General features: G+C 45.9%; 1 protein-coding gene across 1 annotated transcript in view; it reads right to left on the bottom strand.

The window, feature by feature from the left end:
* Positions 1–24164, bottom strand: part of ZFX (zinc finger protein X-linked) — a 789138-nt gene that overhangs the window by 644265 nt on the left and 120709 nt on the right. Inside the window, exon 3 of the mRNA XM_044071832.1 lies at positions 23270–23827. Within this exon, the coding sequence (XP_043927767.1) occupies positions 23270–23827 (558 nt within the window). The remainder of the gene's footprint in view (positions 1–23269; positions 23828–24164) is intronic.

Raw genomic sequence — 24164 nt, 5'->3', positions numbered from 1 at the left:
CAAGTTCAGCTTTGATGCGGCTTGTGTCTTAATGAGAGAGTCAGGCAGGGAGGATAGATGTGTAGATGATTGGGATACCAAGTCCAGGGCAAACAATCATACGGGTTTTGTAATTAATGACTCTGAAGGCTAGGGTGGAGGAGGTATTAACCTTCTTACCCAGCCTGTACATGTTCTTGCTATCCTTGTCAGTAGGCAGAAGAGACAAGAATGGAATCAGTCATAAAGTACAGTTTTGTACCTACCATAAATGTAGATGTCCGAACTGGATAGCATCTGCAGTCATAACAAATGGGTTGTCCTGTCGTCAGGCAGCCCTTCGGTCGGCCGGATTCCAAAGTCTGGGTCCGGCTTCGGCTGATGTCGCACTTCACCCGACGTCATCTCTGCTGGTCTTCGGGTATAAAGGCATCAGCCGACACCATTTTCCTCAGTGTTTCTTGCCCCAGATGCCAGTTGCCCTCTTGGAAGGCTAAATTTTGGATAAATGCCAATGTTTCCAAAAAAGTAGAAGGCAAACACAAAAATAAGCATGTATGTACATATATACAAACAAATACACCATAAGAGACTCCCCCCCAGCTAGCTATTAGGAGGGTAAATACCCTAGGAGTACCACAGAGGGGAAGGAGGGTGGGTAATCCTGACTGCAGATGCTATCCTGTTCGGACATCTACATTTATGGTAGGTACAAAACTGTACTATTGTCCTTCATGGATGCATCTGCAGTCATAACAAATGGGTAGAATACCATAGCCAAACTAGGGGTGGAGGGAGAAAAATTATGGTGTAGTTAGGATCCCTTGCAGTACAGCAGTGGCAAACCCTGCTCGGGATCTAGAGTATAGAGGTAAATTATAATGCTTGGCAAATGTATGCACGGAGGTCCAAGTAGCCGCCTCAATAATGTCCTTGGTTGCCACTCCTAGTAAGAAAGCTGTGGTAGTGGCTGTAGCCCTTGTAGAATGAGGTCTTATGTTCTGTGGAATTGGTTTTCCATGGTAGGAGTAACAGAATCTTATGCAATTTCCTATCCATTTGGAGATGGTCTGTTTGGAAATTGCTTTTCCTTCCCTTCCTGTTGCAAAGGCTACTAAAAGCTGGTCAGTTTTTCTGTTACTTTTGGTTCTGTCCAGGTAGTAGCGTAACTGCCTATGTACATCCAAGGTACGCAGCAGTCTTTCCCCCCTGTTCTGTGGATTGGGAAAGAAGGTAGGAAGGTGGATTGCCTGGTTTAAAGACACTCTGGATACCACCTTAGGCATAAATGTAGGATTAGTTCTCATGGACACCCTATCTTGATGGAAGATTAGGAAGGGTTGCACTGCCATTAAGGCCTGTAGTTCCGAAACCCTCCTTGCTGAAGTAATTGCCAGTAGGAAAGCAGTTTTCCATGACAGGTGTTGCAGATCTGCTGTTGCTGCTGGTTCAAACGGAGGGAGTGTCAACTTTTCTAGCACAAAGTTCAAGTCCCATGCTGGTAATGGTGGTTTCCTAGGAGGTTTTACATTCTTGATCCCTCTGAGGGACTGCCTGAGTAGAGGATGCGAAAAGACAGGTGGATCAAGCTGTATTCTGCTGAAATAGCTGATGCATGTATCTTGATGGAGGAATAGGACAGGCCTGTATGCAGAAGCTCTGCCAAGTACTCCAGAATGTTAGCAATATCTATGTTCGACACATCTTTTCCTCTTTCAGTACTCCAAATGACAAACCTTTTCCATTTTCCTGCATAGTTCCTTCTTGTTGAAGGTCTGCGGGCTTCAAGGATAATGTCTTTAACCCTTTGGGAAAGGTCTGGGTTAGTTGCTGCTATGTGATGTTCCAGGCAGTCAGTTGCAAGGTTTTTAGGTTTGGATGCATGATGTTGTAGTTGTTCTGAGTTAACATCAAAGGCATCAGGGTATTGACCACATTCTCCCGAGACATGCTCCTCAGCAATGGGTACCAGTGTTGTCTTGGCCAATTCGAGCTATCAGGATTATCCTTGGACGTTCCTCTTTGATTTTCAGTAGTACCTTGTGCATCAAGGGAAGAGGTGGAAATGCATATGCTGTCAGGCCTTTCCAGCTGAAGGATAGAGAGTCCACCTTCCATGCAAGTGGGTGGAATGTCCTTGTGCAGAATTTTTTGAGCTGGTGATTGAGTGGGGATGCGAATAGATCTATTTGTGGCATTCCCCATTTCTTTGTGATGGCCTTGAAGATGTCCGGGTGTAGCATCCATTCGTGAGCATCCGAGGTGGTTCTGCTTAACATGTCTGCTAGGGTGTTCTCTTTTCCCGGCACAAATATTGCCTGCAACTGGATGTTGTAGCTCAGAGCCAGATTCCAAAGGTCCAAAGTCATTCTGCATAGGAGGTATGAATGAGTGCCTCCCTGTTTGTTGATGTACCACATGACTGTGGTGTTGTCTGTCCTTATCATCAAATGGCCTTCTTTGAGGAATGGTCTGAATTTTTGGATTGCCAGTTTTACTGCCAGCATTTCTTTTTGGTTTATGTGCAGGTGCAGTTGGTCTTGAGTCCACAATCCTTGTATGCATTTGTCCAGCATGTGCGCCCCCCATCCTAGGTCTGAGGCGTCCGTTGTGATGGTTTGGCTTGCTCGAAAGTTGTGGAAGGGTAAGCCTGGGTTTGACTGGCATGCTTGAGCCCACCATAGGAATTCCTGTTTTAGGCATGGGATTAGTGGGATTTCTGTTTCTAAGCTGTGCCTGTGTTGAGACCATAAATTCTTTAGGTACCACTGTAGCTTTCTCATATGCAGTCTGGCATGTGGGACCAAGATTATGCATGATGCCATGAAGCCCAAGGCCTGCAGAACTTTTCTTGCTGTTAGTTTGTTCTGCTTTGTTAATGCCAAGAAGTAAAGAGGAGTTCTTTTGTTTTTCTGCAGTTAGGAATGCCATTTGTTTTACTGTGTCCAATTCAGCCCAAGAATGTTCTTGTTTGGGATGGTATCAGCCTTGACTTTTGTAAATTGACTGTGTATCCCAGGGCTTGTAGCAAGTAAATGACCCTTTGTAAATCTGTTGTCAGCTTGCTTTTGTTGTCCGCTTGTAACAGGCAGTCGTCCAGGTAAGGATAAATTTGGATTCCTGTAGTCTGCAGTGGCGATTACTGATGCCAGGCATTTTGTGAATACTCTGGGCAGTAGATAAGCCAAAGGGCAATGCTGAGAATTGATAATGCTCTGATCCTGCAAGAAATCTGAGGCATCTTCTGCAATTTGGTCGAATGGGGACGTGCAGGTATGCCTCCTTGAGATCTAGAGTTACCAGCCAACACTCCTTGCCCAGCATGGGAAGGAGTTGCTGTAGGGTCAGCATTTTGAATTTTGGGACAATGATGTATGTGTTTAATACGGACAGGTCGAGAATAGGTCTCCAACTTTTCTCTTTTCTTGGTACTAGGAAGAGTCTGGAGTAGAATCCTTTGCCCTGTTCTGTTATTGGTACTCTTTCCACAGCTCTCATCTTTGCTAATTTCGCTATCTGCTGTAGAGCTTCTGTTTTTTGATTTGGAGGTAGGTTTGGCATTCCTCTTTTTACTGGTAAGGTGTGGAAGTGGAACCGTAGCCTTGGTCTATGGTTTGCAAAATCCACTTGTCTTTTGTGATATAGTGCCAATTTTTCAAAAATAAGGCTAACTTTCCGCCTAAAGGTGCTGCTATTTGCTCCCTGGTAGGCGGTGTCAGAGCCAAGTCACTGTGATTGTCCTGTTGCAGTGGCAGTGGTTGTGTCTGTGCCTCGGTTATTGCCTTGCCACTGTCGTCCTCTGTAGGCACCTCCTCTGGATTGATTTCTGCCTCTAGAGCGTCTATTCCTGCCCCTTTGGGATTTTGTGGAGTCTGGAAAGGACCAATTTTTGGCAGGCCAGTTCCTGCTCAACCTTGGGGGCTGAACCTGTAAGAAATCTTTAACTGTTTGTACAGATTTTGCCTTTTCTTCCATTTTCTTCATTACTTGCTGGGCAGGTATACCAAATAGACTGGCCTTATCCATAGGAGCATCTAACAGCTTTGCTTTAACATGATCCGGTAAGACCTGTTCTTTCAACCATGCATGCCTTCTTATCACTGTGCCAGTCATGGCTGATCTAAATGAAGCCTCCAGTGCATCATAGCCACATTTTAAGGAATGGTTACTAACCTGTTGGATGTTCTTCACCATTTCCAATACATATTTCTTATCTAAGGATTCATGAGAGGACAGTTTTTTAGTTAACTGATCAAGCATAAACTCTTGGTATTGGATCATAGGAAACTGACAGTTAAAAGCTCTAGCTGAGAGAGAGTAGCAGAGGTGTAAACTTTTTTCCCCCATCTCTCTAAGGACCTGGATTCCCTTTCAGAAGGAATAGGGTTTTTTGCTGAGGTCGAGGCTACTGCCTTAGGCCCCTGGGATATAGTTTCAGGATCTGCAAGTGGGGCCTTGTATAGGTGGTGATGAGTGTCTGGCACCCTGTAAAATCATTCTGGTTTGGCAGGGGCTGGAGGTAAAGAATCAGGAGCAGTGCAAACATCATTAAATGCATCATCCACAACAGGCAGTACAGGAGGTATGGCTAAGGGCCTATGTTGTGGTAAGTGCAGAAAAGTCCTAAGCCTTTTTCTTGAATCTGAGAAATCTTGTCCCTGCCATTGGAATTGTTCTCTCATGGCATGTAAGGTTTCCCCAAAGGAAAATTCCTCTGGTGGAGAGGCAGCTGGAATGGATTCTTCAGCATCGGAATCATCATAAGTAGAAAAAGGAGCCTCTGGCTGGTCTGTAATGTCTGAGTCATCCGCAGAATCATCAGAGGACACTGGCTCGGGGGGCTCTGCTCTAGGTCTCTTTTCTGGGGCTGAGAGGCCCTGTCTGGGTGAGATTGGGATCCCCTAATTAAGGATATTAAATCCTCTGCCAGAGTAAGCATTTGTGAACTTGAAGTGGGCCTGTGTGAGGGGGGCTTAACAGGCACTGATTTAACAGATTTGGCTGCTTTAGCCCTGGCAAAGGCCTTAATAGACATGGCTGCAGGAGGCCTAGCAGCACCATGTGCTGGGGTAGAGACATCCAAAGGGATGGTGTCTGATAAATCACTAGGAACCACAATTGTAGGCAAAATTTCTGAGGCCGATTCAACTAAGGTAGCAGGAGCCTCAGTAGTAGTCATGGATTCGGCTGAAGATTGACCGGTTTTCTCGGTTTCGGCCGAAACCGAGACACTCGCGGCTTGCTTAACCGTGGTTTCGGCGAAACCGCGGACCGCGAGTGTCGGTCTTTTTCTTTGCGTTTTTTAACAATTTGGGTAGTCGGAGGATCCGACGGCATAATATACGCAAAATCTGAGCCGAAAAACTGTTCAGCAAACTCCGACCGACACCTAAGCGTTCGTCGGTTGAAGGAAGCACAGGTCGAACAGGCTGCTACGTCGTGGTCTGGGCCTAAACAAGGCAGACAGTAAGAGTGGAAATCTTTATGAGGTATTTGTTTCCCACGAGTTAAACAGTTATTGACTTTTTCTGACATCGGCTGAGGCAAGAAAGAGTCCCCAACGGGGTACTTAGCTTTTTAGAAGTCTTCGAAGTAGTATTCGATAGTAGTAATCTCTGGATCTGACCGACCGGCACTTGCGAACAGCTTCTGCTTCGGGCGCCACGCGGCAAGAAAGACGGAGGAAAATGGCGTCGGCTGATGCCTTTATACCCGAAGACCAGCAGAGATGACGTCGGGTGAAGTGCGACATCAGCCGAAGCCGGACCCAGACTTTGGAATCCGGCCGACCGAAGGGCTGCCTGACAACAGGACAACCCATTTGTTATGACTGCAGATGCACCCATGAAGGACATCTGCTTGTCAGGGGCCACAGCTATGACTGCAGGGTCTGGCAAGGGGGGGTTCGCCAGAAATTTGTAGTCATCAGACACCTTATAGAAACAAACTGGTCTCTCAGGAGCAGGTGGTTGAGAGTTCGGATTTTTAGATATAGAAGCAAATGCATCTAGGTATGCAGGAATAACTAGGGGGGGGGGGGCAGATGGAAAGGGAGATTCAACCTGCACCAACTCAAAGCATCTTTTTTGAGTTTGTCATTTGGGAAGTATCCCATTTGAAATATTTTTTTCATTTTAGCAATGGTCTCTTCAAAAGTGATACCTTCTGCAGGAGAGTCCCTTTCTTTGGATTCCTCATCTGGGGAATAGTACTCCAGAGGAGAGGCTATTTGAAATGAGCAAGTAATAGACTCATCTGACGGTGAAGAGAAAACATCCTCTTCTTTGTCCTGAGGAGTGGGAGGGAGAACAGAGGTAGGTAAATCAGGCCTAGGACTAAGCACTGGGGTAGTAGAGAGTGAGGAGGCTGAGGGCCTAAGGGCCATGAAGGCCTGCATCAAGGACTGAGTAAATGACTGCCAGTCCTTGAATTCCTTCCGAACAGGAAGACATATGTTTGATTTTTTTTGCTATCTTTTCAAAGGGGTATCTTTAGAAGAAGGTCTAGTTACAGGAGCCTGAGCTAATGGAGAGGATTCGGATTCTTGCATCCCAAACAATCCAGTGGAGCCTGGCTCCCCCTCGGCTTCGACAGAAAAAGACGGCTGAGTAACCTCCGCTGACGTGCTGGACGGTACTTTAGAAGTGGCTTCCTCATGGGGGGCTGACGAAGCAGATGGCTCTAGCAAGCGTCCCTCAACCCCTAAATCAGCAGCTGATGGGGTATCCCACAACACAGGGGCAGCGGTGGTAGGCCGTGAAAGTTTGGCCTTTTTTCATGGTGGATCCACCTGGGCAGCTGACTCAGGATCCATCCTAAGCACTAACTTTTTAAGTCTCTGGTTTTCCAGGTATAGATTAAGAACGGACAGACAGCTTCTAAGCATTTTTGGGACAAAGGATTGGCAAATGGCACAGGACATATGGTCGTACTCCCAGTCTAAACAAAATACACAACAGTCAAATGCATCCGTATGTGGAATTTGACGTCCGCATCAGCATTTACCCTTCTCAGCGGACATCGGCTAAGAACAAAACAGCAAACCAAGCTCGAGCAATAATAAAATTAAGAACTCCCCAATCGGGTACTTAGCTTTAGACATCTTGACAGTAGTGGAGCGATGAGATCGATCTGACGTTCGACTGCAGCAGAAAAGTTCTGAGGACTGTGCATGCAGATGTCACATTTAAAGCCCCTGGTTTATGGCCCTGCGTGTGACGTCACACGCACCAATAGCAATCAGACATAAGTTTTTGTATAGGAGCAGACGTTTGGGTCGCCCGACGTGGAAAATCCCACAGTAAGAATACTGCAACATAGGAATAGGAAGACATGTTTTACTATTTTACTACTGAGAGCTGAGTAAGTGCTTAAAGTTCTTTTTAGTGCATTTTAAGTCACTTATCTGTTTAACTGACTTGTTGCTAGGCTTCCTCTGGAATCCGGCATCCTTTTCTGCTTAACTATAGAACAACCTACTGGCTCCCCAGATCTTTCTTATTCCAGCCACACAAAGAAGAAAATTACTACACAGCCTCTGTCACCACAACAAGCCAGTAAATTGCTTCACCTGCAGAGGGTGACTGCGGCAATGTATCATTCCTCATACCACTCATCTTTTTTGGTGCAATCCCTACAGCCACCTTAGACAAAGGGTTAGACAAGTCCTCTGCAGCTGCTGCAGTGCCCTTGGCGGAAAAGGAAGAGCTACTCTTGGACTTGAGAGTACAGTTGTGACAAGCTTTCACTTTCTTTTAAGAGACTCCACAGATTTTTAAAACACTGTTCAATGGCACTTTGCTGCTCAAAATGTTTTTTTGAAAGAGGGAGCTGAGCTGTAAAGAATTTTTTTATTTCCCTTAAAAAAATGAAAGTTGGGAAATTTGGATCATCTCTTTAACCAACTTTCTCCTCTCTCCTCAAACCCTTTAAGTATCTCAGCTACAGAAGTCCAAAGAGAATTACCTTGTCCAAGAGAGAATTTAAAATGAGAAGTTATGTACCTACCATAACGTTCCATGTTAGTTGTCTTCTCTCGCCTTCTTTCTTGCTTGATGGGTTCGGAGCCGATCCTCGGCTCCGACTCGGCACTTTGCTAAGCTCGAGAGTCACTTTTACCAGCTCGAGGCAGCCCCATATCCCATGATGCAAGGCGGTAAGTACCCAGATCTCGTTTGAAGACTATAGGCAATAACACCTAGCATAAAAAACTTCCAAAAAGGAAGAAAGAAGGAGAGAAAAAAGCCTGAAGGATGGTAGGAGGACCAGCACTGTATGGTCTTCAGAAGCATACTTCCTTGTAGAGAGAAAGGTCTGTCCAGGCCAGGGGGAAGGAGGGAGGGTCGCAAGAAAGAAGGCGAGAGAAGACAACTAACATGGAACGTTATGGTAGGTACAGAACTTCTCAATGTTAAGTTGTCAATCTCGCCTTCATTCTTGCTTGATGGGACCGTCCTAGCACCTCTATCCTGGGTGGCTCAATGGAACAGACTCTTGAGAACTGTAGAGCCAAAACTGGCTCTGTCCCTGGAGGCCAAATCCAATTTGTAATGGGAAACAAAGGTATGAGGAGTGGCCCAAGTGGCTGCTGCACAAATAGTGTCTAATGGAAGTCTAGCTTGAAAGGCTGTGGAAGTGGCTAAGCTTCTGGTTGAATGCGCTTTAGGTTTCGAGCACAGCTGTTTTCCCCTGAGCTGATAAATTTCAGAGATGACAGAAGAAAGAAATCTAGACAAGGTCACTTTTGAGACAGGAAGGCCTTTCTTGTTATCAGCATAACAAACAAAGAGCTGATCGGATTTCCTGAATTGTTTTGTTCTGTCCAAATAATATCTGAGTTGGCGGTGAACATCAAGATAATGTAATTTTTGTTCCGATCTGTTTGAGTAGTTTGGGAAAAATACAGGAAGATCAATAGCCTGATTCAAATTAGTCTTTGAGGTGACCTTAGACAAAACGGTCGGATTACTTCTCAATGATACTCTGTCTTTGTGGAAGACTAAATAGGGGGGGCGAACAGATAGAGCATGAAGTTCAGACACCCTCCTAGCCGATGTAATAGCAACCAGGAATAAAGTTTTCCATGAAAGAAATTTCAGGGAACATGAAACAGCTGGCTCGAAGGGAGGAAGAATCAAGATTGTCAGCACTAAATTTAGGTCCCATTGAGGAGGAGGATTCCTGATTGGAGGTTTCAGGAGAAAAATTCCTTTTAAGAAGGCTCTACAAAGCCTGTGGGACATAATGTTGTGATCTGCGAACCCGACATGAAAGTTCGAGATAGCAGCCAACTGAACTTTGACCGTGGAAGAAGAGGAGCCCGCGTGAAAGATTTCCGCTAAGAAATCCAAGACTGCTTGTACTGGAGCAGTAAAGGGATCAATATTTTTAGCTTTTGCCCAACAAGAAAAGCGTTTCCATTTGCTAGTATAAATCCTCCTAGTGGAGGATTTTATGGAAGCTACTATGATGTCTCTAACAGGATTAGAGATCATAGGAAGCCTGGCTAAGGAAGGAAGTGGAGCAACCATGCTGTGAGGTTGAGAGAAGGGATAGACCGGTGCAGCTGACCCGATTGGTGAATCAGAAGGTCTGGCACTGGGTCCAGATGCCACGGCTGCACCAAAAGGTGACGATGGAGGAACGGAAACCAAATTTGTCGAGGCCAATAAGGAGCAATGAGAATCATTTTGGCTCTCAAAACGGTGGCTTTCTGGATTACTTGTGGAATCAGCGGAAAGGGAGGAAAGGCATAAAGAAGTCCCTGGGGCCAATCCTGGGTCAGAGCGTCTCTGGGGGGATGGCCTGGCAGTGGGAAGAGAGAGAAGAAGTCTGGGCATTTGCTGTTTTGGGGAGTAGCAAAAAGATCGCAACATGGGCGGCCCCATTCTAGAAAAATCTCCTCCACTATAGATTGTTTGAGAGACCACTCGTGAGGCATGAGAATAGCTCTGCTCAATCTGTCCGCTAAAATATTGGTTTTCCCAGGGATATGCGTTGCTACCAGAAACCGATTAGAGGAGATCGCCCATTGCCAAAGTCTGAGCACTTCTCGACACAAGGGGTAGGACTTGGTTCCGCCCTGTTTGTTGATATGCCATACTACAGACATGTTGTCTGTGTGGACTGCAATTGTCCCCAAGGGAAGAAAGTCGTTGAGGGCTTGCAACATTAAAAGCACTGCTCTCATCTCTAGGACATTTATGTGCAGGTGGTATTCGAACGGTTGCCACATCCCATGAACCATCCTGCCCTGATAATGCCCCCCCCCCCACCCGATCAGGGAGGCGTCCGTAGTGACAGTGGCTACCGGGGCTGGGGGTACAAAGGGTCTGCCTTGGTGAATCTGGGGAGAAGTAATCCACCAAGAAAGATGATTCTTGCAAATCTGTGTCACCAGTATTTGGTGACGCATCGGAAGTTGTTGGTAAGACCACTGAGTGAACAACATCCACTGAAGAAGGCGCATATAGAAGCGGGCCAGGGGAAGAAGGGTAAGGGCCGCAGCCATGAGGCCCAACACCTTTAGAACCATTCTGGCTTGTACTTTCTTGCTGGCTAGGATGATTCTCACGTGACTTTGTAGATCTGAGATTCTTTGGTCTGTGAGGGTAGCTGACATCCGAACAGTGTTTAAGTTTGCGCCTATGAAAGTAATAGACTGGCAGGGCAATAAGGAGGATTTTCCGTAGTTGATCGAGATGCCCAATTGAGTGCAAAGATTTATTGTGTAATCCCTGGCTTGAAGAAGCTGATGCCTGGTGGTGGCGGAAAGGAGCCAGTCATCGACATACGGAAACACCTGGAATCCTTGACGTCTCAGGTGAGCCGTGACCACTGCCATACATTTGGTGAACACTCTGGGGGCTGTAGTGAGACCAAAGGGCAGGGCTCTGAATTGGAAATGACTGGACCCCAGCCAGCGGAGAAACCTTCTGGAGCGTCTGTGAATTTTTATGTGATAGTACGCATCCTGAAGATCTATTGAGCACATCCAGTTGTCCTTCTGTAAGAAGGGCAGAATTGACTGAAGTGTGACCATTCGGAATCTTGTCTTTCTCACAGACTTGTTGAGTCTGCTGAGATCCAATATTGGTCTCCAGTCTCCCGTCTTTTTGGGGACCAAAAAGACCCTTGAGTAGATTCCGGGCTCTGAATGGTCTGTTGTAACTGGCTGAATGGCTCTTTTTTGTAGAAGTTTTAATACTTCTAACTCTGCAATTTCCCTTAGACCGGGTGGTACATCTGGAAGGGAATTTGAGTGAGAGAATGGAGTTTCCTCGAAAGGAATTTTGTAACCCTCGAATATGATCGACTGTACCCATCTGTCTTGAGTGAGGGAAAGCCAGGCTTCTGGGTACAGCGATAGTCTTCCCCCGACTGCCTCCAAGGATGGACAGTCGGGCAACATCTCAGGGATGCTGAAAGGGCTTGTCAGAGAGGCTCTCTGCTTCCCTGGTTTTGTGGACCCCCTCTGCCTCTAGAGCGGCGTCTGTTATTGTTACCCCCTCTGCCTCAAGGGGTAAACTGACCACGTGTATCCGGCGTGACTCCTTGGGATTTGCGGAACCACATTTTGCCACCTTTCTGTCCTTTAGGGTAAGGTCTAGAAGGGGTGGAAAAACGGACCCCTACGGCAGAAAGAGTCTTGCCGTCCTGCTCACACCTGGTCAATGTTGCCTGCACTTGAGGGCCAAACAAAGCTGACCTATCAAAGGGAGAGTTTGTGAAGGACGCCTTAAAGGGATCTGCAAAATTACAGAGCCGCATCCAGGCTTGGCGTCTAAGAGCCACACCTGTACCTGCGGCCCTACTCGCTCCATCTGCTGCATATGATATCAGTCGCATGGAGGAGTTAGCAATAGAATTAAGGGTTCCTAGCTGCGAAGCAATTTTTTCTTGAGCCCCTGCAGCTGTGGGATCCTGTACTACTTCACCTAGCTCCTTAAGGATGTCCCTTTGGAGTCTGGTGAAGTGACATAAGTAGTTCAGCGGCGCATAGCAAAGGTCGCTGAAGAGAACATCTGCTTACCATACCTATCGATGGCCGTAGAGTCTTTATTAGGGGGATGGACAGGTGCGGAAGGATCGGCAAGTTCCTTCTTGGTGGCAGCCGCCACTACCATGGCATCAGCATGGACACCTTTCGTAAGGAATTGCTTGTCCGAAGGGGCAGTAATAAATTTAGACGGCCTCCTAGGAACTGGCTCTACAGAGTCAGGAGCAGCCCAAGCCTTTCGAGCAATAACCTGCATAAGGGGATCGAAAGGCGGAGACACCCAGGAGGTGGAGGGCCGAGATCCAAACGCCTCCAGGTATACCGACTCATCCTCAGAGGGATTATTGGAGGGCCAGTTTCCCCTCTGTTTAAGGAGTTCTAGGATGTCTGAAAAGGAGACATCCTCAGAGGGGGATCTTGGGGATCCCTCAGACTCATCTAAGTCAGTATCTGAAGTGATAGACTCGGGGGAGTCTACGTGTTTCCTCTTACAAGTCCTCTTGCGCGGAGGATCCCCTGACTGATCAGGAGAATCCTCGGAAGAGGGGGTTCTTCCCAGTGGGGAAACCTGAGGCGGAGGATCTCTGGGTCCGGGAGCAAGAGAGATGGCAGAGATATCGACAGGCACCGTAGAGGGAGGAGCTAAGGGAACAGACTGCTGGCTGAGTCCAGTGGCCAGCACACTCTTCATCACCTCGAAGGCTCCCCTCCCAGGGAGGTCCGAGAGAACCCGTTCCGAAGAAACAGGAACTCCAGGGCCCACTGAAAGGGAAGGCTCCGAGGCAGATGTCGGAGCCGAGCTCACCAAGGCCGAGGCTCCAAGGGGAAGAGTAGGGTCGGACAAGGGTCCGATGCCACTCACCCCCTCGGAGGAGACCAGGGAAGCCCGACCACCGAATCCCTCTAAGGAAGGTCTCAAAGAGGAGATAAGAGTAGAGGCTGAGGGAGCAGAAGGGGGGGTATCTGTCCCTCAGCCATAGCAGAAACTATTCCCGAAGACTCCAGCTCCAAACTCTGAGGTAGAGTGGAAGGAGGAACTGCAAGGGGGTGTGGACTAATAGTCGTCTGTTGAGACGGACTATGTAGCATCTGGGCCAGTGCCTGTGATTTTAATAATCTACTGACCACCCTCTCTAAATCATGGTCAGAAAGCCTGGATGACCTAGATGATCGGCTCCGATGGCTCCGTTCCGAGAGGAGAGGAGAGGCCGGAGCCGAGAGTATCGGTTCCAAGGAAGGGGACCTGGACCTCTTCCTCGAAGGAACCATCGGAGCCGACGAAACCATGGATGCCGTCGGAGCTGACAACTTTTCGGCACAGACAGAAGGTCTCGATGCATCGGCTCAGGCCGGAGCCGATACAGACATAAAGGTAAGGGTGTCGGAGCGGTCGGGCCGACACGGCCTGAGCCACATGGTGGTCGGAACCAATCGGAGCCGACACCGATGTGACCGAACCAGTATCGGCACCGATAGCCATCGGTGCCGAAGGTTTGTGCAAACCAGGATCGGCTCCAACCGAGCCGATCTCGACTCTGAAAGAGTCGGAACCGAGGCCGCAGGCTTGGACACAGAAGCCTGGGCCTTGGAAGACTTGGAAGTCTTACTCGGAGCCGACTTAGCCGGAGAGCCCTCTGGTTTAAGTAGGCCCCTCAAAATCAATTTGTTTCTCCTCTCCTGCAGGACTCTCTGGCTAAAGGAATGACAAATCACACAGGAGTCCTGCAGGTGGAGAGGTCCCAGGCAGTATAAGCAAGAAGTGTGACCGTCTGTCAGAGACATCTTCTGACAGCACGAGTCACACTTCTTAAAGCCTGAGACCCTTTCCTTGGACATGGTTGCAAAAACACACACACAACACAGTCCCAAGAAACAGTTATCCCAAAAATAATGAAATAACTAACCTCTCACATACACACACACACCCTAACAAGGGGGGGGGGGGGGGGAGAAGGCCTGACTAAAAAAATTAAGGAGTGAGGGATATTCTAGTCAGAAAGGGACTTAATCTAAACTAAAATTGTTAAATATAAAGTTTGAAGGTGAAAAAGGGGCAAAAACAGTAATATCACTTACCAGGAGCTGGTAAAAGGAGGACCTCATCAGCGAAGCGGCAAACGAGATCTGGGTACTTACCGCCTTGCATCATGGGATATGGGGATGCCTCGAGCTGGTAAAAGTGACTCTCGAGCTTAGCAAAGTGCCGAGTCGGAGCCGAGGATCGGCTCCGAACCCATCAAGCAAGAATGAAGGCGAGATTGACAACTTAACATCATTGGTTTAACATATCCAGGACAATTCTCCAAAATCATAGCCAAGCAAATCTTCTCATGACTGAACCAGTAGTTGCAGCAGCTCTGCAGACACCATCAGCAGTGTCATTAAGAACATTTTAAGCTATGTTTAACTACATTAGAAGCAGATAAGAGAGACATTCAAAGAATTATTCTCAGAAGTGAGAAGATTAGCAGTTAACTTTTTCAAGTTCTCAAATGACTGAAGTAAAAACTTTAACTCATGACCTGTCAGTTTGGGATTCTGAATGTTATTTTTGTTTCAAATTTGTCAAAAGCCTACCAACCTTGTCAGAGGAAATGGAATTAGCATAGCAACTTGTCTATCAGAGGCAGTTTGGGGTAAGAAAATAACTGCAGTCTGTTTAGAGTTAGAAGAGCAGTATTTACGAGTCTAAAACCTGACTTCATATGGGCAGGAGGCTGGCTGTCAGGTAAAAGTACAGTTTTGTACCTACCATAAATGTAGATGTTCGAGTGCTAATACAGCTGCAGTCATAACAGTTGGGGGTTCTACTGCCGTCAGGCGGGTCCTTGGTCGGCCGAATTCCAAAGTCTAGGTCCAGCGTCGGTTGTCGTCGCTTTCTTTCCTGACGTCAGTACGACAGGGGTATATAAGACACAGCAGACGCCATTTTCTTCAGTCTTTCTTGCCCCAGATGTCAGGTGCCCCCAGAAGGAAGGCAAAATATATATAAATATATATATATATATAAAATCATGCATTGCAATATAATCAAAAACCAGTAGTTGCAAGCAAATACACCATAGAAGGACAACCCAATCAAGTTGTGAGATGAGGAGTTAGCCACTAGGTCTGTACCCAGAGGGGCTACCCAGAGGGGAAGGAGGGAGGGAAACCTGGACTGCAGCTGTATTAGCACTCAAACATCTACATTTATGGTAGGTACAAAACTGTACTATGTTCATCGTGCATACAGCTGCAGTCATAACAGATGGGTAGAATCCCAAAGCTACGCACAGGGTGGTAGGCACTAGATGGAACTGGGAGGAGCCAGAATGCCCTGCAACACAGCAGTGGCAAAGCCTGCTCTAGTTTTGGAGTATAAAGGAAGGTGGTAGTGTTTAGTGAAGGTAAACACAGAACTCCAAGTGGCTGCCTCCAAAATATCTTTGGTAGGGACTCCTCTGAGGAAGGCTGCAGAGGTAGCTGTGGCCCTTGTGGAGTGGGGTCTGATGCCTGCAGGTACAGATTTACCATGAAAGGAGTAACAAAACCGTATGCAGTGGCCTATCCATTTTGAAATAGTCTGTTTGGAAATTGGCTTCCCTTGAGCTCCTACAGCATAGGACACAAAGAGTTGTTCTGATTTCCTGAAAGGCTTTGTTCTGTCCAAATAGTAACGTAGCTGTCTATGGATGTCTAAAGAATGTAGCAGCCCTTCCCCTTTGTTTTGAGGATTGAAGTAAAAGGTAGGTAAGTGTATGACCTGATTTAAAGCTACCCTGGATACTACCTTAGGCATAAATGACGGGTTGGTTCGTAGGGAAACCCTGTCCTGATGGAAGATGAGAAAGGGCTGCACAGCCATGAGGGCTTGTAGTTCCAAAACCCTACGAGCTGAGGTAATGGCCAGAAGGAAAGCTGTTTTTCAGGACAAATATTGCAAATCTGTTGAGGCAGCTGGTTCAAAGGGAGGCAATGTTAATTTTTCTAAAATGTAATTAAGATACCAGGCTGGTATTGGTTGTTTCCTTGGAGGTCTTATATTCTTAGCCCCTCTGAGGAACTGTCTTAAGAGTGGGTGGGAGAATAATGGTGGATCAGTGCTGTATTCAGCAGAAATGGCTGAGGCATGGATTTTGATGGAGGAAAATTAATGTCCACTGTTCAACAGCTCAGCTAGATACTGTAATATCTGAGGTAAATTCAGTTTTCTAGGATCCTGGCCTTTTTTCTCATTCCAGGTGCAAAACCGTTTCCATTTTGCGGAGTAAGCCTTTCTAGTAGATGGCCTTCTGGCCTCCAAAATGACATCCTGCACCTCCTTGGAGAGTAGGGTCTGTTGTGGTGTTAAGGAATTTTCCATGCAGCCAGATTGAGTGTTTTCAACTGACTGTGAAGAGTTTTGTAGCTGTGCTGAGTCAGTAGAAGAGGCATTAGAGGTAGAGTCCAGGGAGGAGAATGTGTTAGGCTCCTCAGGAGTGGGTACCAGTGTTGTCTTGGCCAGTCTGGAGCCATCAGTATTATCTTCGGTCTGTCTGCTCTTGCTTTTAAGAGCACCTTGGGCAGAAGAGGCAAAGGTGGGAAGGCGTAAACTGTCCGTGCTGCCCAACTGAAAGAAAGGGCGGCCACTCGCCAGGCCTTTGAATGGAATGTCCTTGAGCAGAATTTTGTCAATTGATGATTCCTGTGGGAGGCAAAGAGATCTATGTCTGGCCTTCCCCGCGCTTGGATTATCTTTGTAAACACTTGAGGATGCAACTTCCATTCGTGCGGGTCTGTCATATTTCTGCTTAGATTGTCTGCCAGTGTGTTTTCCAAACCTGGCAGGTACTGTGCTTGAAGTTCGATTTGCCATTCCAGAGCCAAGTTCCAAAGTGACATGGCCAGCCTGCACAGGGGGTATGAATGTGTTCCTCCTTGTTTGTTTATGTACCACATTACTGTGGTGTTGTCTGTTCTTATCAATAATTGCCCTGGATGCAGGAGGTCCTTGAAAGCTGTAATTGCATTTATCACGGCTAGCATTTCCTTTTGATTGATGTGAAGGTGCTTTTCCTTTTGGGACCATTTGCCCTGAATGCACCTGTCTGTCATGTGTGCCCCCCAGGCGTAGTATGAAGCTTCTGTTGTGATTACTTGATTTGCTTGAGGCTTGCAGAATGGTAGACCTGTGTTTGTTTGGCATGCTTGGGCCCACCATAGAAATTCCTTTTGCAAACATGGGATTAGTGGTATTATTGTTTCCAAACTGTGGCTGTGTTGAGACCATAGTTTTTTTTAGGTACCATTGAAGTTTCCTCATATGCAACTTTGCACATGGGATTAGAAGAATGCAAGATGCCATGAAGCCCAGAGCCTGCAGGATTTTCCTTACAGTTAGCCTGGTACAATTTGCTAGTATTTTGAAGTACTGAGTTAGTTGCCCCTGTTTTTCTGGTATAAGATAGGCCATCTGGGTGTTCGTGTCCAAGTTGGCACCCAGGAAAATTATTTTCTGAGACGGTGTTAGCCTGGATTTCTCTTTGTTGACTGTGTATCCCAGAGAATTCAATAACCGTGTTACATAAGCCAGATGTTCCAGAAGTATGTGTTTGCTGTCCGCTTGGATCAGGCAATCATCCAAATAAGGGTAAATTTGTATCCCTTGAAGTCTGCAGTAGGCAATTACTGATGCCAGGCATTTCGTGAATACTCTGGGCGCAGTAGATAAGCCAAAGGGCAATTCAGAGAATTGATAGTGGATTGAACCTGCAAGAAATCTGAGGTATCTTCTGCAGTTTTGTCTGATTGGGACATGCAGGTATGCCTCCTTGAGGTCCAATGTTACCAGCCAAAGACTCCTTGCCCAGCATGGGAAGAAGCTGCTGTAAGGTGAGCATCTTGAATTTTGGTACGAGTAGAAAGGTGTTTAGGATGGATAAGCCCAAAATGAGTCTCCAATCGGTTCCCTTCCTTGGTACCAGGAATAGTCTGGAATAAAAACCTTGACCTTGTTTGTGAGTAGGTACCTCTTGAATAGCTTTCATGTCCATGAGCATTGAAATTTGTATTTGAGCCTCTGCCCTTTGATTGTGTGGCAGGTTCAGCATGCCTCTCATTTTTGGAAGTGTGTGAAAATGAAATCTGTAGCCTCTGTTTATAATGTCCAGGATCCATTTGTCTGTTGTGATAATATGCCAATTTTTTGAAAATAATGTCAGTTTTCCTCGCAAGGGTGCTGCCAGCTGAGACTTGCTTGGCATGCAAAGGGGAAAGTCATTGGGTTTGTTTCCTGCATTGTTGTGCACTGTCTTCGCCACCTCTTGGTGCTGGAGTTTGCCATTGTCTGCCTCTATATGATCCTTGAGATTGTCCTCTGCCCCTTGTGCCTGTATCTACCTCTTTGGGGCTTGTCCGTGGCTGGAAAGGACCAGTTTTTTGAAGGCCAATTTCTGCTAAAACGTGGTGGTTGTACCTGTAGAAAGGCTTTGACAGTTTGCATAGATTTAGCTTTTTCTTCCATTTTCCGTAGTATCTCCTCAGCATTAGTACCAAATAATACATCCTTTTGTAAAGGAGCATCTAGAAGTTTAGCTTTAACATGATCAGGCAAGGTTTGTTCCCTAAGCCAGGCATGTCTACGAATGACTGATCCTGTAACAGCAGCTCTACTTGAGGCCTCTAGAGCATCATAGCCACATTGTAATGTGTGTTTACCCACTTGTTCTGCACCATGCATCATAACCTGTAACTCCTTCAAATCTGGTTGTTCAGGTTGTGACATTTTATTCCTTAATTGTGATAACAGAAACTGCTGATATTTAAGCATATGGAACTGACAATTTAAGGCCCTCATGGCTAGGGTGGCCGAAGTATATACCTTTTTTCCCCACCTTTCTAAGGATCTAGACTCTCTTTCGGAAGGTAATGGGTTCTTGGCAGTAGAGGCCTTCATTCCCTTGGGGCCTTGAGAAATGGTTTCAGGGTCAGCATTATGGCTTTTGTAAAGAAATTGGTGTGAGTTAGGAACTCTGTAGTACCTATCAGGCTTGACTGGGGCAGGAGGCAGGGAATCCGGATTAAGACAAGCCTCTGAGTAAACATCATCAAGTATGTCTAGGACAGGAGGGATCGCCAGAGGTCTGTGCTGAGGTAGCAAAAGAAATTCCCTAAGTCTTTTCTTGGAATCTGAAAAATCTTGGCCTTCCCAATGGAAGTGTTCCCTCAAGGTATACAAGGTTTCCCCGAAAGAAAAATCCTCAGGGGGAGATGCAGAAGGAATGGACTGCTCTGCATCAGAATCTTCAAAGGAAGAGTACGAGTGCTCCTCTTCATCAGAATGTTCTGAAATAATGGAGCCCTGGTCAGAAGAGGGAGAATCTTCCTCCACTCTGGGTCTCTTGTCCGGAGGGGGTTGGGAACCCCTGATAAGAGTAATTAAATCCTCAGCCATTTTGAGCATCTGCTTTTTAGGCATGGGGCCTGGAGATGGGCCCTGTGCAACAGGCCTCTTGGGATGCATGGCTGATTTGGATTTAGTAAAGGCCTTAATGGAAAAGGAAGATGAGGGTCTGAAGACACCATGGGTGGAAGTGGACCTGTCCACATTAAGAGGCTCAACACTCACAGTGGCTTCGGTAGCTGTAGTCAGGGTATGGGCCGAGGTACCTGCGGTCTCGGTTACAGAAGACACCGCCAGAAGTGTAGTCAGTAGTCAGGGGCTGCGTAGGCGCCTCGCTGAGAACCGGACCATGTGTAGCCGGTTTTGGCGTGGTGTCGGTGGAGGCCGCGGACCTCGCGTGTCGGTCTTTGTCCTTGCGTTTTTTAACAAAACGGTAGTCGGAGTCTCCGACGACATTTTATAATCAAAAGCTTTACCAAAAAAGTGCTGGGCGAACTCCGCCCGACGCTTAATAGTGCATTTATTGAAAGTAGCACAAAAGCGACAGCCCGAGACGTCGTGGTCTGGGCCTAAACAAGGTATACAGAGGGAATGGAAATCCTTATGCGGTATTTGCTTCCCACAAGAAATATAATTGTTAACTTTGTCTGACATCGGTCTGAGGCAAGAAAAGTTTACCCAACGGGGTACTTAGCTTTAAAGAAGACTTCGGTTTCCAAATTTTCGTAATTTCAGGAGCTGGCCGACCGGCACTTGCGAACTGCTTCTGCTTCGGGCACCGCGCGGCAAAAAAGACTGGAGAAAATGGCGTCGGCTGTGTCTTATATACCCCTGTCGCACTGACATCAGGAAAGAAAGCGACGACAACTGACGCCGGACCTAGACTTTGGAATTCGGCCGACCGAGGACCCGCCTGACGGCAGGAGAACCCCCATCTGTTATGACTGCAGCTGTATGCACGATGAACATCTACATGATATGAGAAAAACATACTCTAAAACAGATACAGCAGAAGGAACAGCTACAGACTTGGGAACATCCCACTGTAACAAATCAAAATACATTTGTTGAGAAATAGGAATTTCATTCTGTTCCCACTGAAAAATCTTTCATTTTAGATAAAGTTTCAGAAAAGGAGAATTCTTTTGGAGGTCTATCTAAAGCAACACTTCACTTAGAACCAGAATCGTATGTTGAGAAGAAAATCTCGAAGCATGACATTCTCTGTCTAATCCCTGCTCTTCTGTCTGAAGAGCAGAATGAGAAAGTGAAGGAACTTTTTCTTTTCCTCCCTAAAGAGGTAGTAAGGAGAGAAAAAGCAGAAATTAGTTCTGCAGAAAATCACAGCAAATGTTTCCTGTCCAACAAATTAGAAATGGGGAAGACAACGTTTTTTTATCTTTGTTATATTTTCTATCTCCATGGAAGACTGAACCATAACAGACATACTAATCCAAAGCTCAGGCTCCATTTCCCAGCTATGTGAAAGACCTTCACTCCCCACCCCCCACCCCCAAAATACTGAAGAAAAGTGATTCACCCTTGCCTATAGGATGGCATCCCTGGTTGCTGTAGGTGCTACTCTACAGGGACCAAGGGGAAAAAGACAAGCAGTCAGTGGAACCAAGTCTGGCCACAGCATCAATCAGCAGCTGAGGCATCCATCAGAGCCAGCATGCCACCCAAAGGACTCTACCTTCTTTTTTGCAGACAAGAAAAGGAAAAAAATGTGCTGACTAGAAGGTTCAGCTGAGAAGGAAGTACTGAAAATGGGTGGTTCATAGGTTGGTACTAGGCTATCAGCCCTAGGGCCTATACAAGCCTAGCCATAACAATTCCCTGGCTATTTCTTCCCACACTATTTACTTCCCTGGACCCCTGTCTAGCAGGGCAACTGACGTGATCCCCAGGGTGAATTTCCTTTCTCCCATCCAATCGTCAATGTTCCTTTTGAAGAGGGCCAAAAAGGCACTCTGCTTGACATGTATGGGCATTCTATTCCAGAGTCTGGGGAGTCTCTGGGTCAGGAACCTATCCCTCTAGCATGTTTTGTTTATTGTGATGACAAGGTTTAGATCCCTGGAGCGTGTGGCTCTGTGGGATTGGAATTTCTTTAAGTGTAGCGTGTCCAACAGCTCTGGGTTTGATATGGCCTCGTATGTTAAGCAGAGATCGCCTCTGAGTAGACGATATATGACAGAGTATAGCTGGAGTTTTTTTAAGGCAGTCAGTGTAGGGCATCTGCTTTAGGCCTGTGATTCTTTTAGTGAGGTACTTCTGCGGCCTTTCCAGTTGTTGCAGATGACTTGAGAGGTACATACCAAACGGGGCGTTGTATTCTATAATGGGTCTAATGAGGGATGAGTACAGTGGGACAATGACCTCCTTTTTTCTGGATGAAAAGCCCTTAGTGATGAGGTGTGCCACATAGAAAGATTTCCTGACTGTTGTGGCGATGTGATTATCGAAGGTGAGACCACTGTCCATCTGTGTTCCCCAAGTCTCTTATCACACTTTCAGTGCTTAGTGTACTGCCAACCTATATGGTAAATCATGGGTACATGTTTTTTCCGAAATGGGATAACTATACATTTCTTGGCATTGAGCTTGAGCCCAGGCTCTGGCACCAAGCATCTATTTCTGTAAGGCCCTTTTGTAGAATATCCACATCATTTGGGGATTCAATAATGGCTCCCAGTTTGCAGTCATCTGCGAACTTTGTTAGCCAGAGTCTCTTAGTGTTGGCCTGTACTTCAGAGAAGTAGATGCCAAACAAGAGCGGTCCCAGGACGGAACTCTGAGGTACTCCACTTGTCTGGAGCTGGATTTGGAGTCTGTGGAGCTTGAAAGAGTTGGCAACTTTAAACAGCCAAAAAGTCATTCTGAAGTAAGGAAATTACTGACAGGGAAGAATATTTTGCTTTTGGGACCAACGCATAAACACTACATAACTGTGCAGGAAATAATGTCAAAACTGATTTTTACACAGTGAATTCCCACAAGCATTCACACAATAAATATCCCCAACAGCCCAAAACATATAACTTTCCTAGCAAAACATAATAAATTTGACAGAAAAAAGAATTCCTCAGAAAAATTATTCAGTAGAAAGTTTTCCCCACATTGGCTTATCTGCCCAGCCTTGAAGGTCATTATCAGACCAGCAGTTCCACAAAGCCAGCCAAAGGAGCACACTTAAGAACCAAGAAAGCTTTGGGGTTTTTGGTGCTCAGGCTTTATATACAGCTCCAATCAAGCTTCTGCATAAGAGTTTTGAAAAGCTACCCTTTTGTAGAGGGTAGGGCCCAAATAAGTATAACTTTGCAACAGTCACGAATGGCTACTATTAATTTCTTCTTGACAGCAATGTTTTCAGTCAAAACTCTCTGACAAGCTGGATACGTGTATGCACTGCAGAACGGTCAGAGACAAACACTTCCCGAAACAGTAAGACAGTAGCAAATGGGAGACTAACATCAGCACTACAAATGACCTTTCACATAGACAGACAGTGATACTGGCTACAAGGGGATTACACATCCCATATCGTAGAAGGAAAAACAGAAGCTTTGCTTGGTGAACATTCTCCTACTAACAGTATATGGAATCAGTAAAGCATCCTACAAACTTGCATATACTTTTCCCTTTGTATGGATTCTTCTGAATAATAACTTCCAGTCCTGGACAAGCTTTTAATACTGCATCCTCAATCACCTCAACTTTCATAAAATAAGTGACAAAACTGTCAACTTCATGCCGTTGCTGCACTGCAGGCATAAACAATTAAGCGCATAATGACACCACTAATGGAAATAATTTAAGACTTCTGGTTTTACTTCTTTTCGAGGGACAGACAAAATACAAACTAATGGCCATTCTGAATCTTTAGGAATTCCTAATCATGTCATGTATACTGCTTTACCACTTACATGAAATCATGAGATAATCATCACAATTCACTTTGTCTTCCTGGGCTTCAACGGGAATGCCATTTTCATCTATTACCGACTCTGAACCACAGTCTGCCACCAATACATCTTCAGGAATGTCTTCGGTTGGTAACGTCTCCGACTCAATTTCTGACTCTGAGATACCTGCATGAACCATTCTCCGCACATGTTCAATTGCTGGCACATGCACAGGCTCTGACAATACATGTTCTGGCATAGATATAGTGTCTGATGTCATGTCAGAAGACAGAACATCATCAGGACAATTATCCAAGGAAACTTCTGTAGTAACATCAGATTCCAAGACTTCTTCAGGAATAATAACCGTCTCAGAGACATCTGTTTCTTCCATGATATCATGACATTGAACATCTTCACTGATAACATCTTCAATAACATCCTGTATAACTACAGAGTCTGAATCATCATGCACAAAGTTGTGCATTGCCAAGTCTGAGTCAGAAACAAAGACAGTTTCTTGTACTTCCACTATAATCTGATCTCCATCAATATGAGGAACACCATCTAAAACAGCTCCTAAAAACAGAGAGAACAAATTTTAAAATTCCAGTTAACTGAAACAGTCTAACAAAGTGATCATAAACAATCCAAGCAAAACACTTCACAGAAATCTTCATCATTCAAATAGGAAACAATGGTCAAACTTAATACCAGAATGCCAGAAGAACTGCTGTTTTAGGCGGAAAAAGAATCTCAGATCCTTATTGTCTTATCTTCAGAAAATAAAAGTACACTAGATTTTCGTCCATACTTTTCTACACTCAGAACTCTACATTCTACAATGGAAGAAAGGCTCTCTGTTAATGTATATTCTTTCAGTCTGTCAAATTTCTGAAGTAAAAGAGACTCTCTG

Source organism: Protopterus annectens, chromosome 5.part0 (assembly GCF_019279795.1).
Source record: "Protopterus annectens isolate FY-2018-M chromosome 5.part0, PAN1.0, whole genome shotgun sequence".
NCBI lineage: Eukaryota > Metazoa > Chordata > Ceratodontiformes > Protopteridae > Protopterus > Protopterus annectens.
This window is presented reverse-complemented; position numbering and strand designations above follow the sequence as displayed.